The sequence below is a fragment of the Nuphar pumila genome, chromosome 4 (genome assembly GCF_984573655.1).
Source record: "Nuphar pumila chromosome 4, dmNupPumi1.hap1.1, whole genome shotgun sequence".
NCBI lineage: Eukaryota > Viridiplantae > Streptophyta > Magnoliopsida > Nymphaeales > Nymphaeaceae > Nuphar > Nuphar pumila.
Genome location: NC_143252.1, coordinates 127861647 through 127877463, shown reverse-complemented (window position 1 = coordinate 127877463; position 15817 = coordinate 127861647). Strand labels below are relative to the sequence as shown.

General features: G+C 35.2%; 1 protein-coding gene across 1 annotated transcript; it reads right to left on the bottom strand.

The window, feature by feature from the left end:
• Positions 1-9420: 9420 nt before the first annotated feature.
• LOC149840993 (expansin-A10-like) lies at positions 9421-11971 on the bottom strand. Its single transcript, XM_090004615.1, has 4 exons — positions 11902-11971; positions 11596-11725; positions 11157-11469; positions 9421-10172 (listed from the first exon to the last, which is right to left on the bottom strand). The coding sequence occupies exons 1-4, from the start codon at positions 11947-11949 to the stop codon at positions 9866-9868; spliced, it is 798 nt and encodes a 265-aa protein (XP_089860741.1). The 5' UTR covers positions 11950-11971; the 3' UTR covers positions 9421-9865.
• Between the last annotated feature and the right edge of the window lie 3846 nt (positions 11972-15817).

The following is a 15817-nucleotide window of genomic DNA, read 5'->3' as shown; positions in this document are numbered from 1 at the left end:
CCGATCTATAGCCGGTTCGGGACTCACTTAGGCTTATATCTACTTTGTTATTCTGACTGTCACAACTCTATGCACATTATGAGAACAAAGTTGAAACTTTTACAGAATGTGAGAAATTTTGTCAGCTTTCTAATATCATAAACTGTTCATAAAAACTTTTTTGAATAAGGAAGATCAATCGATTTAGGCTTGTATATGCTTTGTTGTTCCGATTATCACTGTTCGGTACACTTTCTTAGAAAAGAGTTCAATTTTTTTCAAAATATGCAAAATTTTGTCAGCTTTCCAATGTCGTAAATTGTTTGTAAAAACTCTTCTGGATGAGGGAGATATAATTGATTTACCAGACATATGTCAATTTGTTCACACATAGTCAAGAATACATACTCAGGTGAAACGATTAACACATGCAAGTTATTTTCTTGTTTACTGAACTCCCCCAAAAAAATGTACTTTATTGATTTTTTTCTTTTTATTGGTTGAGTTTCAACAACACCCCAACCGTTGATTTATTCAATCTCACCAACGATTTTAAAACGATAAACACACGTATGTTCTTTTGAAATCCATTTTGGCTTTTAAAAACAAACAACATAAATTATTCTTTCTTTTTTTTTTATCAATCATAAGAGACTGAATGCATGTGTACTCATAAGCATATCAATTCCACAATGACAATATGTATAACAAGGATAAATTCGATATACCTAAGGGTGAAGATTTGCAAAATACATACATGATTTCAAAAATATTTTTCGAAGAAATCAGTCTTGAGATACTTTTCTAACTCCGCATCATCGTCATGGTCTGACTCCATGGTCGACTGTACTTATCTATGCATGTATTAAATGCATATGTTATCAACATGTGATCACAATTATGACAGTCACACACACACACACACACACAACCACTCAGACAAGGAAGTAAGTCTTCACCCCAAAATCACTTTTCTCAGAAATGTTTTTGGTAAATCTACACTATATGTAGATTTTAACAATTATTTTGTTAAGAATTGAATCGACCCAACCCAATGAGGTTTGACCAGTCTATTCCTAAGTTGATCAAAATTGATCCATAAGGGAATTAGTTTGTGATATCTCGCGCGACTAGTTTGACCAATCAGCTTACCCGATTTAATCCCGTAGTGCAATAAAATAAACATACTTTGTTTTTTTTTAACTTCACGCTCTTATACACATATTTGTATATATACATACCAGTATATATGTATATGTACAACATATATATGCAGTCTTAAAACGTACTATATTCATGACTGATCCATACTTGAACTAGTTCATGAAACCAGTAATCAGATTTTAAAACCAATCTGATGCTCAATAAGATGGAGCCAACATTGATCTCTTAGATATGATGATCGATGTATGGTTTCAAACCTATTCAGTATCGGAATATGCTTGTGAATATGAGCTTCGGTCTACGAGTATTGAATAAAACCTTCTACTTTGTTTCATCAAAATCAATAAGCATTAACGTCAAAACAATCAGTTTGATGGCTCGATCCACACCAATCATTTGATGCGTGCCTATAACTCCTTGATCAACCCACCTTCAATGGATGTTCAGACTTCCTAAACTCAATAAATGAAGGAGAGAAGCAAGAGGAAAAAGAGAAAAAAGAGAGAGAATGAGAGAGAAAATAGGCAAAACTCTAGAAAATCCCAAGAGGGGGCATGATCCCTTATTTGACCCTCTTATATAATTTTTTAACATTCTTAATTCCTAAATTTTCAGTCCAAACTTTTTAAATTCTAAAACCACTTAGTCTAAGACTACTACACCACTTATTTGGCAAGTTTTGACTTCTACATTTTTTTCTCTCTTTGCTTGTTTTGTTTTTAGGAAACTTTTGAAATATCAATTTCTAGAGTTTTTATCTTACAACTTTTAAATTTACTTGAGGTGCCACATAAGATGAGCCCACATAGGAGGATGCCCCATCCTATGGACGTCTACCATTTTATCAAGCTTAATTAATTCAAGTTTTTCATTCTATAAAATGCCTATTTAATATTTTATATTATTTTAAAATATGGATTTCAAATTCATACAAACTTAATTCTAATTTAATGCCGTTATATTACATACAAGCCAAATTAAACTCAAATTCCTCTAAAATCCCATTTGACTTTATTTTGACATAATTTGCCAATTATTTTATTAAAATTTTAATTTTTCATAAATTTAATTTTGAATGCAAATTTCAATAAAAATCAAACTAAAATCAACTTTAATTCTTCATAAATATCTTTTAAAGATTAAGTTAGACTAAATTGCATTTTTACTTTTCTTCACATAAAAAGCATCATTAATATTATTGTATTCATTAAAATGCTCTAAACAATCACAAGTAATACATCTAAATTCAATTTCAACAAAGATTCAAATTATTTTATAATTTAAATTTTGAATTGACATTCAATTTAATTATACTTTAGATAAAAAATCGAATTAAATCCAAATCCAATTAAAATATCCAAGATTTATTTATTAAATCCAAATTAAATCTAAATCTAAATTTAAATTTCATAAATTGAAATCAAAATTCAATGAGACTCCAAATTCAAATGCACGCTCAATTCAAATCCCAACTAAATTAAAATTAAAATTAAATTCTAATTAAGTCCAACTTGAATTCAGATTAAATCTTATTTAAAAATCAAAACTCAATTCAAAATAAATTCCCAATTTGATATTCATTCCAAATCCAAATCCAAATTAAGGCTCGGATTATAATTAAATCTTACCTTAAGTTTAAATAATATTTTAGCATTAAATTTGTCTTTATTCCTCATAAAAATATCAAATTTTTATAGGGTTTACAAAACTAATCAAGCAACTTGTTGGATCTTGGTACTGGATTCAGTGAGGCTATATAATCTCACATATGTAACCCATAACTCATATGTATATTGGATCCAGGTATAAGATCCAAAGTATGAATCTATGTATTAGATCCAGAGAATTCAATGACTAAAGCTCTTGAAATGCGAGCCACACCTAGAGTGGTGGTCCCACATTTCATTGGATTCCCAACATGTTTGGGAATCCAAGGAGACAATTATGGTTGGGATTAGGGGTACGCAATGAGGAGGGTGGCCTGATGGGCTAAGACAACCTGGCCCGCCATGGGCCGAGTTTGGGCCAAGATTTTAGGCCTGAACTCGTTAGGTACTGGGTTTGGGCCAACCTAATGGGCCTGAGTTATTTATTAAATTTTCAATAATATAAAATTTTAAAAATTTAATTATTACATAGTAATTATTAATATTTATCTAATTAGTTGCATTAATTTTATAGAAACTAGAAAGATAATTAGTTGGGTACTGGAAAGTTGAAAACTTATTAATTATTATTATTTAATAATGGATATCGAGCCAGGCCGGATTTGGCCTCGATGCCCACCCCTAGCTGGGATTGGGAACAACTACTCCAAGGGAGGTTACATATACTCAGTATCTACACATGCATGAATATGAATCCTAAATTATGCATATCCCCCTTGACGCAGACCATTTTTCAAAAATTTTCCTCTCCCCCATTCTTTCCTTTGTGCACACTACGATCTCATAATTTCAACACAACTCAAGTGTGTGCTTGAGCATGCTTAAGCTCTTTGTTTGGGCCTGCAAAACAAATTCTATAAGTCAATCAAATTTTGCTCATTTCACTTGCTAATTTAGCATAAATAAAGTGTGTCTTGCCTCGTATCACTTTTAGATTACAGAGTTTAGCATGAATCCATTATTGTCATTGCCAACTCAAAAAATTTACAAATTTTTATATTTAAAAATGAGTTCGGCCTGAAATTGGTTTGACCCTAAATATCCCAAATGAACAAATTTTTGTACCTTAAACGTATTTGTGACAACCTAAACTTTAAACAACATTAGAAAAAAAAAGCAAATAACTTTTTACGTTTAAACCCTACATAGATATATATATGCTCCTAATTTTATGAAGGTGCCTAATCAAAGTATTTTCATTATATGTCCTTATTCAACACTAGTTGCCTTTAAATGAGTACATTTTATGTTTAAATTTAATCTTTTCTTGGTTTGAGCACAATGTAATTGGTGATGTATTTTACTTGGCTTGTACTATACAACAATGATTTTTTTAACACTCAAATTGAGATATAAAAACTTGAAACTTTATTTCAAGATCTCTTCACCTCTATAATAGCCTTTGATTTCTAAAGCTTAGAATACAAGTGGGAAGAATAAGAAAAAAGATAAAGATAAAAGGGTGAAGAAGATGATGACTTGAGAGTTAGTTGGATCCTCGGGTCTTCTTGGGCTTCCTTGAATGCATTATTGCTTTGGCAACTTACTTTTTTCCTTTTTTTTTTTTAAATTTACATAGGTTATTCTTTTTATAGAGTTGCTAAATTTCTCCCATAAGTTTAGCATCCCATGATGAAAGTTATTCCAACATGGATGCTGCTCTTTTGCTGGATGGATGCCATCTATACCTGTAACCACCCTCATGATCTTTGTCTTCACACTTTTATGAGTACCAATCATGACATGGGTGAATGTTTGAGTTAGGGTGATGCATGGCTGATTCACCGTAACCAGCACCAAGGGTGATAAGAGAGATTTAGTATAACTAGTATATGTTATACTCATTTACCATAACAAGCAAGCATGGTAAGAAGAAAAGTTTACTATAACCAGCACAAGCTGCCCTCTTACTGTAACCAACAAGCATAATAAGAGAGGTTTACTGTAACTAGCACAAATTACCCCCTTTTATTGTAACAAGCAAGCATAGTAAGGGAGGTATAATGTAACCTGCATATTTATTTTAGCATGTGTAAATGAGTATATATTTGATACACTTGCATATATATTTAAATTATTTATTTATTTATTTTTATTATATATTTTATATGCAAACATACTAGTACAAGTCCAAACACAAAAATGATTTTAAATTCAGACTGACTAGAACTTATTTGACAAGATTTGCAACAAAACCAAACTCAACTCAACCCCTCAACAAACAGATTTGATCTAACATAAGCACAAAATTATCAATATGGGTTTAAATTAAATAGCCTACTCAAATTCATACCTAAACCTGCTTCATATTGGCTTGGTTTGGTTTGATTTTGTGTCATTTTTAAACTTGATTCAAAGTGAGTATAATAAAATTGAGCCCAAACTCAGTCCAACATGAGTTGTTTATGCTTCTAAGCACAAGTGAGGGCCAAAGTGTGCCACAATAGGTTGAGGTTAACCAATAATATGCCTTATGAATCAAATTTGAACAAGTTTGAAAACCTAGACTTGCACCCAAGGCAAACAAATTTGTGCAGGCCAATGTTGTAGTATTAGTGAGTATCAGCCGATACGTATCATATTGCCAGAAAGTCGATATGACACTAACCTCAGTCGACTAATTTTTAATAAATGTAAAAAAATAGAATAAATTATTTTTTATTATTTTTTTATTATTTTAATGGTTTTAACATGTGCTATGTTTTGATTGACTTGCAATATTTTTTAATTATTTTTTGGTTGATTCAGAATAATACACTTATCAATATCGGCTGATATGCCTGAATCGTTGGCCAAATGATATATGTCAAATTTTGATACTGACAACATTGGTGCAAGCTCACATCAAAATTCATGTTTGGTTTGGCTCATCTCAATCCAATAGTCCTTGGATTGGTTGTCTAAAAATCTCTCACTTTAATGAATAAATGTTGAATACATTTATAATTTTATAATAATGCGTGCTTTTATATTGTAATGAAGCATTTGCCTTCTAAATACGAAAAATGATCGTATTGTATGAAAAAAATGATGTGTTTTTCAAAATACCTAGAATTTTTGGAATATGCATGTTCTCTAAAGTCAAATTTTTTTGTTCATAAAAGGACCTTTTTACCCATCACACAAGTGAATTTTTTCTAGATATGCAAACTTTCTTCTAAATACTCAAATATGTGAATTTTCTCTAAAATATGTGAATTCTCTCTTAAATATGTGAATTTTCTTCTACACATTTGCGAATATCCTCATGCTTGTGCCTCTTATGTGGTTTTATTAAAAGGAGGCCAACATATTTTTTAACTAAATACTCTTACATTTGTGAATGTCCTAACTTTCACACATGATTTTTTTGACATATTTGTGAACATCCTTCTGCTTGTGCCCCTTATGCAATTTTAGTAAAAGGAGTTTGCACATTTTGGGGACCTTTGCAACTCATGGTTGTGAACATTGTACTGTATTTGCAAAAGTCAGGACATGTCAGGCAAAGGGCATCGTGCCCAGTATTAATTTGCAAAAGCGCTAAAGTCTTGAGCAATTCTTCAAAAGTGCCGCTCAAACTTGATAGATATAAACAATTGTTTTTCCATCCATTGGACGTTCAATAGACTAGAGATTACATATTCCTTGTTTAAAATTTATTTAGTAAAAAATATGTTCTAAATGCTAGTGTTTCTAAACAAACTCTTTTAAATAATACACTGCATTTAAAATTTTATAATATAATTAGTGGATTTTTGTGTTGAAATAGCTGGATTGAAAGCATGTTTTATGGTTAAAAAGAAAAAAATAGTAACAACGATTGTAAAATAATAATAAATTTTAGATTTTGTTTGAATGGTTCTCCTCTTTCTTCCCCTCCCCCCACAAGTAAATGGAATATTGGCTCTCCTCTTTCTTCCCCTCCACACATACCTATATATATATCGAGAGAGAGAAATGCGTTCGGCCAGGCCCTGTTTTTGGGTTGGTTGAACCAGTCTTGTATGGACCGTCATCGTTCGATGGGACTGTCCAGACTAGTACCCTTTAAAACCACGCATTTTCCAAAAAAACTTTGAAATTTGATAATGAAATGATGATCCCACCCTTCGGACCCCTTCTCTGTCATGCTCAGTGCCAGCCTTGCCTCAGACATCTACACCCATTCTTTTTTTCTTTCTTCCCATATTGGCCTCCCTCTTTGTGGATCGACCACCGCCACCAACGGACCACTGGTGCTGGTTGCCCCCGCCTGAGCACCTGCTCCACCCTCCGACCCTTGACTATGTGCAACCACTATTGCCACCACCACCAGAGCACCACTGCTACCGCTAGTTGCCCCGCCTGAGCATGTTGCTGCTCATCTGGTCTCTGACAATGTGTAACCACCACCAGATATTACAGGTAGCTCCCACATGAGTGTCACTTTACCCTCCGATGACAACGACACTTCCAGCGCTTTGCAACACCACCACCACCACCACCAGATTTCTGTTTCTATCGGTGGTCATTTATGCCTTTGCATCACTGCCTGAGTCCTTCGCTCCTCTGGCCACCACGGAAGTCCCAACAGAAAGTTGCGTGGAACGGCAAGACGTCGAAAAACTTGAGCAAGTCGGTAAATTTGCGTTGAGGTAATCTGTGCTAAATCCTTTTTATTTAGTTGTAAATTGTGTGTTTGTGATAGATCTTTAATGCTTTGCTATAAATTAGTGAGGCATATTCCCTACGCAACCATAAAGATAAAAAAAATTTATTTTTACTTTTACTCGGGAAAACTTTTCCAAGCGCAGAAACCTAGTCACGCTGGCTCAGTCAGACGTACATACAGTCGCTGTCCCGATCAACGTAAAACTGCGAGGGCTTACTCCTTGATCCCAGGGAGTCGCCAAGCTTTGGCTTACGCAGGGAGTGACGCCCATGGAATTGGAACCTAAGCTGCCGGTCAAACAGTCTGGCCCCATCCCACTACGCCATCCCCCTTGGATCTCATAAAGACAAAATTTTGTTGACGGCCCCATTAGGTTCATAGGAAAGGAAGTAGTTTTCAGATGAAAATGTCTTCCTTTTCTTCTTGCTTAAAACAAACGGTCCTGGAAGAAAAATGCGAGCCCCAAGCACTGCCTAGGTTTAGTGCATCGGGGCTCAATGCACCCTCATGGTAAGAGAAGCCTTTTTCCTTTGAGAGACTTCGGAGAGAAAGTGCTTTCTCATAGGAGGAGGTATCAACTCATTTTGACAGAAAAACTGTTTGTGTATTTATTATATGGATTCTGCCACATATTTCTAATGGAGATGCTTGTTTCTCCCAATCTAGAGAAAAAGGCCATATTTCCTAAGAAAGAGACGGGATGAAACAAAGGCATCTTCAGAAAGCTCTTCCCCACTGGGAGGGATGGAGAAGGTGTTTCACGGATAGCCAGCATGGCATCATTATTTAGACAGTATTTGGTTGCGTGTGAATTATACACTCTCACCTTTACCCTTCACTGACGCACTTGCTCATGAAAATGTGCATATGTTTCCGCTCTTGTTGTTCATTTATTAATTGTTTTTCATTGTTCGAGTCTATTTTTCAATAGATAATTAAAGCATGAATTGATCTCTCAACCATTTTCTTTGTCCTCAATTTGATTCAAGTCATCATCATGATTTTTTCAAATAAAATGATTATTTGATCCCCACCGTTTTAAGATTGATCAGTTTAAAAACTAATTCCGCCTGTGAATTGGATGATTATTTGTTTTTGGCTAAGACTGTGAAATGGGTGATTTATTTATATGTTTTGATAGGATTTTTGCAACATTTATGTGCTAGAAGCTTTGATACTTTTTTCTATTAATGTTGTCCAATTTTGTAGAGTTTATCACTAATACGTGTGTTTTGCGAGATGGGGTTTTTGAGGACGCAAGTGTAAAACTCATAAAATTTTTGATATTTTTTGAAAAAAACAATAAAATTAAAGCTAAAATATTATTCAAAATTAAGCTAAAATTTTAATTATAACTCAAGTATTAATTGAGATTTAGAACAAATTTCAAGTTAAAAATTTATTATAAATCAAGGTTTTGATTTTTATTGAATTTAATCTAAGTTTAAGTTGAACTTAACTGAAAGTTAAATTGAGTTTTAATATTAGTTAAAATTTGAACTATGTGTATATTTCAATTTGGAATCTTATTACATTTTGATTTCAATTTCTAAAGTTTTATCAATTTGAATTCGGATCAAAATTGAATTTAAATTCAGATTTAATAAATATATCTTGAATATTGCAATTAGATTTGAGTTTGATTTAGATCCAAATCAAAAACTTAATTGAATATTAATTCAAGTTTTAAAAAGATAATAAATTATATTTTTGTTGAAATTGAATTTAAAATTTTAAATTTAATTAAAAAATAATGCATGCAAAATATTTTTAATAAACAAAATAATAACTTTTAAAAGAAAGAAATATAAAAATATAAAATTAGCTTAAAAATAATTATAAGAAATATTATACAAAAAATTAAAGTTAACTCAAGTTTATTTAAGTGAAATTTATAAATGCTTCGTATCCAAACTCAATGGGAAAACAAATAACAAAAAAACAAAAACAGCCAGGTGAAAAGACGATTGCCTATACTTAAATACTGCATTTTTCATTCCTAATAAATTGTATCGATATACATTGTACAATCTTATACATGAAAAATATATTCTTCTTATTACAAAGGAGATATTCTGCAAGATGCTGATTACAATGACCTTATATATCATTACTCCTTCAAACAAGACTTAGGGAAATAAAAAGAAAAATTAGGACAACCCTTTGTCTCCCTCTACATCTATAACAATGGCGGGTGGTAAAACTCCACCTCTGCCAATATCTGCTCATGTGCCAAGTGGGTACGGCACCCTCGAAGCACACACACAGTCATGACCCTTAAAACAGGTCAAGATCCAAGAATGATCATTACCATTTTGAAAAAACAAGAGCCCTTCACATTGGTTTTACTGCAAGTAATAACCAGTAGTACTATAGGCAGAGCTAGACTTAGGGTGACTAAGAGAAAAGAAGGTGCTGATAATTAGTAAAATTGTGCTCCACTGAAAGTCTGCCCAAAAGACCAACCGGCAGGGGCGACATTGTAAGAGACCACAGAGCGGCCATCACTGGTGGTGACCTTGAAGGAGAGAGCCTGGCCATTCAAGTAGCTGTTGCTCTGCCAATTTTGGCCCCAGTTCCTTGACATTGGCTGCCAACCAGTCCTTGATCCTTTAATGGAAACTGCGTGGACGTCCCCAGCACCACCAACATTGGTTATGAGAATAAGGTTGAAGTAAGCGTGCCCATTGATGGTGAATCTGATACCACCCCTCTTTCTGCAGGGTACCCTGTCTCAAAAGGAGATGATTCAAAATCTTAACCTTTTAAGCTGCTGTGTCAGAGAGAGAGAGAGAGAGAGAGAGAGAGAGAGAGAACAAATTTCTCTGGAGATTATGTTGTATTAGTTGGTTTTTCCAGCTGCAGATAGCCAAGAAAAATATCCTTGCGTGTTTTTTTTTTTTCTGTTTTTGCATTTAGGTGGGAATAGCCAACATTTTTTTTTCATGTAATCTCTTTTAACTTTGAAATTTTACGGAAATGAGGAGATCTGCCAAAACCGTAATAGGGTTGGAAAAAAAAAGAAGAGAAAGAAAAGAGTAAAGGACCCCTTCTAGTCGAATAAATGCAAAAGTAGCCTATTGCTTCTTCGTTGCAATTAAGCACGAAAGGGCCGTTCATAAGGGCATAAAATTGGAAAGCACGGGAGAGGACCAGGAAAGTAACTCTAACCGTTTTTTCAATCGAGAAAGCAACAAACGTGACATCTTAAACCAAGGCATATACAGACAGCCTGGAGAGCAACATTAATGTAACAGAGACTAACCAAAAAGGAAACAAGAAGCCTTTTTCACAACCAAAGACACAGCATGTACCACTGAAGGTGGTATCCCATGTGGTAAGCGGGGTCCTGAACCAAGTTGAAGGCCCAGGTTCGAATCCCTTTGCCACATGCGGCTTAAGAGATATCTGGTAAGGGTCTGCCTAACCCCAGCTTGCCTTCCAAAAAAAAAAAGACACAGCATGAGCTTAAGAGAAGGCAGAAACTTGGGGAAATCTAATGTCCGGTAAAAATCAACCAGTCAAACTTCAAAGAAAACTTATGGTCGCCCTCTTGAAAAGATTATGGTACTCAGAAAAAGGACTTGTAACGGGGGGAAAGAAAGAATTGAAACAAAATCTTTAGGGCAAGTTTTACATGAGAAAAAGCAGTCCTTTTCATGAAGGTTGCAAGCCTACAAAAAGGATTATGTTAAAAAGCAAAATATGCATACCTTCTGAAAGCAACAGGGACAATCCCAGCCCTGTACTGAGCAATGCGCTGGAAGACAGGCTGAGAGAGGTCAAAATGCTGAAGAGGAGGATTGCACCAACCCCCTGCATTATTGGGGAGGGCATTGTTTGGTGGACAGAAATTGGTGGCAGTCACCACAATAGAGCCGGGCAGGCACCACCTCCGGCCACTCACGCACCGTATCTCAAAACAAGCCCCGCAGCTGAGCCCATTGTTGAAAAGGACAGTGCTCAGTGCTGCTGTGTTGGTCCCATATCCCTGACTGTATAGGTTTCCATACCCACATGCACCACCTGAATATCAAAGAAAAGCCAACCAACATTTGGTAAAACACAAAACTTCATTATCTTGTTTTACGAGGATAGGAAAAATTATGCAACCGCGTATCATAATTTTTTCCTTTTCTTTTTGTCACATACCCATTGTGCCGGATGCGTCACCACCTCCATAGAAGGTTGCATGCGCAGTGGACCAGCCCCATCCATACCCATAAGCAGTTGTGAACAATGGAAGAAGGCCAACCAAAAAAATCAAAAGGGAAGCCATTCCCTGCAAAAAAGTAGAGATGGGGATTTCCCTTTAGTTACATATGGACATGACTTTCTTGAAAGAACTCCAAAGAGAAATTACATATTATGGTGGGATGATAAGGTGGAGAAGGAAAAGGAGTTACACAAGTGTGTCTACTTCTAGAGAGAGAGAGAGAGATGATGGTGATTACTTACAAATGATGGGCGGATGAGTGAGGAGGCAGAGAAACAAGCAAGTATCATAGAGAGGAAAGAGGGAAGGAGTGTGGGGGAGGAAAGGAGGAGGAGGTTGGGGGTGAATAAATAGAAGATGTTTGGGGGTGGGGGAGCTTCTTTTCTTTTGCAGGGACAGGTTTGTAATCCAAGAGTTCACCAACTAACCGACACTTGGGCTGCTGTTGGTGACTGGTGAGGTGTGGGTGGTGAAAAACCGCTAATGGAGACCAGTTGTGATTTTAGAAAAGGGACCGTCGGTTAGAGAGGGAAAACTGGTTTTTGGAGTGGGAGACCGCGTGGTTTTGGGGGTGCCCATGTGAAGAAAGGGTTAAACTGGTCCCCACCACAAGTGGTTTTCCTACTAGAGAGCGTTGAGCAGATGGAATCGGTTAAGTTGCTCTCTTTTTTTTCATTTCCCCCTTCTTTTTCATTCTCTCACCATGTCAGTAAAATGCTTAAAAGTGTCGGTTTTAGTAATTTACGTGGTAAAAATTAGTTTTGAATTCACGTTTGAGGCTTTAATGGGATCCCGAGCCAAAATTCACATGCACTTTTTGCGAAGCTCGCGTTGATAAAATTAAGAGCCTGTTTGAAATTTGGTGTTCCCGATGCAAAATTGTGGTCAAAACTTCATGATGGTCCTGTTTGGAATCTAGGCACTAGGATGGGTGTCTATGCATTTGGGATGGGAAGTGAAGCCCTTTCTCCTTTGTATTTACACTAAAAGGACGCTGCCAAATCCGCTGCCACTTTCTCAAATCCGAAAACTCCATCAACTCTCATCCCAGCTAGCGATTCCAAACAGGCTCTAAATGAACTTTAGGAATTTGTTTCAGTGGCTTTTGTACTGTTTTCTTCCTTATTAACCTAAATAGATAATGCAAGGACCACAAAGTATTTAATTCATCGAAAGTAAAAGCATCCCTTAAAGTTTTTTCTCTCTTTTGCATCGAGAAAAACTTCAAGTGGCTGCCTCATGATCGATTGGTTATTTGTTGAAGGTTGATCTTCTATCTGAACATAAGCCTACTGAAGTGAAATGTGCTCTTTTACTTGGTCTTGTAAGTGACTTTTGTAGTATGACATGAAAGCAGTAATACAAATACTTACATTTCCCTTATGCTAAGCTAAAACATATCTTATGGAATAGGGAAAGAAGGGAGCGTGCCACCCAACAGCTAGGGGCGTCAACGGGTCGAGTTTAACCAGACCAAACCCTATAGAGTCCGGGCATGGTAATAAATAAGAACACTCAATTTAAACTCAGGTCCGGACTCAAAGGTCCAATTAATATATGGACCTGGGTATAGTTTGCAAAATTTTATATCAGACCCAGACCCCACCTGAGTTCTGATTAAGACCTGCAATTTTTCAATGTAAAAATGATAAAAAATATATTATTTTACTGGGTATAGTCTGGGTCTGGTTCATATAGTACCTCTCGGATCCGGGTATGATTTCTCTTATAATAAACCTGATTAGACCCAAGTTCAGATCTGATACCATACTATAAAACCTGGTCCAATTCTGGTTTTACCTGGGTCCCAACCAAACCCGACATGTTGACACCCTACCAACAACCCGTATATCCCTCTTTGCTCTCATGCTAAGCCAGCAGCAGCAGTAGCACAAACACATACACATGCCTGTCGGCCTTCTTTTACCCTTTCTTTATTTAGTACGGTTTCTCCTTTTTATTGTTTTATATATCAACCTGAACCCCTTTTTCCTTCTGCTTCTGCCTCTGCCTCTGCCTCTGCCATCCATCTATCCATCTGCATGTGATAGTTGTATGTTTACTTACCCCCACACTCTGTCATTTCCCTTTCTATATGCCTTGCAGTTTTCCTTGGCCTGGTTTGGTTCTCCCTTCTCCCTTCTCCACATGTCCACGAGACTTGCCAAAGAAACCAAATGTTTTGAGAGAGAGAGAGAGATTTTGATAAAAAAAATAAAATAATGAAAATCTAAAAAAACATATTTATTAGCGGCATTGCATGTCCTTGAGGCTTGGGGCAGCAACTCATGGGTCAGACGGTCGATCCAATTTCAATAAATTATTCTCAGATATTCATCAAGGAAAAGATCTGGAATGAGCACTCTTGGACACACACACACACACACACACACACATATATATATATATATATATATATATATATATATATATATATATATATATATATATATATATATTAATGATGATGATGACGACGATGAGAAACCCTTGCCGAAGCAATAGAAAACCCCGGGTAGGACCTCATGACCACCTTGCCTCACGAGGCCCATCTCTAAGTCGGATATATATATATATATATATATATATATATATATATATTAATGATGATGATGAGGAGAAACCCTTGCCGAAGCAATAGAAAACGCCGGGTAGGACCTCATGACCATCTTGCCTTACGTGGCCCACCTCTAAGTTGTATATATATATATATATATATATGATAGAAACCCTTGATGAAGCAATAGAAAACCCCGGGTAGGACCTCATGACCACCTTGCCTTACGTGGCCCACACACACACACACATATATATATATATATATATATATATATATATATATATATATATATATATATATATATTAATGATGATGATGATAACCCATGCCGAAGCAATAGAAAACCCCGGGTAGGACCTCATGACCACCTTGCCTTACCTGGCCCACCTCTAAGTTGGATTTGAAGATATATGATCAGGTTCTTTGGCATTTAGATTTATATCAAAGTTTTTTTCTAGGATCTATGTGTGCATCAAGAATTAGACCAATTTGTTTGTACTCTATACATTTAAAACTGTTTAATTTTCCAAGCCTTTCTCAACGAATTAAGTATTACCATATAAAGTTTGGAACCAAATTCAACCCTGCTAATTATTATACGAGAACCAGTTTCCATAATGATTTGTGTTCAGTCTTGTTTCTTAAAAAATCAGATTAATTTCAAATTAAGTCTACCCCGTATTCAATCCGTTTGAACACCTAAGATACTTTTGTGTAGTTTTACCTCAAATTTTAATGGTATTCTGTTACTCTTTGAAATTTAAAAATAGATTTACAAAAACACACCTAACATTTAGCGTAATTACAAACACAGACCTATCATTTAAGAATTTAAAAATTCACGGCTAGGTTAGTAAAATAATTTTCATACACCCGCCTCCTACAATGGGCTACGGGTTTACCATGGTCAGTCATGTTTAAATTACGAAATTACTCTCTTCGTTTTCACCATTTTATCACAATCAAAATAATTAAGGATTTCTTGCCTATCCCCAAAAACAAAAAAAACAAAGAAGGCTTCTTCCCCAACCTTGAGCAATGATCCCACCATTGGAGCTCTTATATCCGTACAGTGCTTGGTGTGTTTCCTCTCTCTCTCTCTCTCTCTCTCTCTCTCTGCATCCTGATGAGATCTAGCACTGGAAAACAAACCCTCTTTTTTTGGTGGGGGTAGTCAAGAAACCTTCATCTTTAGTTTTTGTTTAAAAAGGTTAAAAAATTTGAGGGTAAATAGCTTGATTTGATTAATCATGGTAAACTTATCTTAATTGAAGGAAGAGTGTATTTGACACTTATTTTGCTTATCTAGGCGTGTATTTGTAAATTCTTAAAGGATAAGAATATGTTTGTAATTATGCTGATTTTATAATTTTTCTTAAAAATAAATTAAGAAAAGAACCACAAAAAGGATTGCTCTTTTTTGTCGTGGTTTATCAAGGGAGAACATATGGCATGGGCAGTTTCTTGCTTTCTTTTCTAACTGGGTGTATATTTCTTTAGGAAGACAATATTTAACTATGCAATAAAATTTTTTTTTAAGGAAAACTATGCAATAAATTTTTTTTTTAAGGAAAACTATGCAATAATTCTGTTCCAAC

What these genes read in the sequence shown, in the direction of transcription:
- LOC149840993 (XM_090004615.1), bottom strand. Translation starts at nt 11,949, where the DNA reads ATGATACTTGCTTGTTTCTCTGCCTCCTCACTCATCCGCCCATCATTT. An exon ending in CACTCATCCGCCCATCATTT is followed by an intron (nt 11,726 to 11,901) that starts GTAAGTAATCAC and finishes ACTTTTTTGCAG; the next exon opens with GGAATGGCTTCCCTTTTGAT. An exon ending in GTCCCTGTTGCTTTCAGAAG is followed by an intron (nt 10,173 to 11,156) that starts GTATGCATATTT and finishes CTTTTGAGACAG; the next exon opens with GGTACCCTGCAGAAAGAGGG.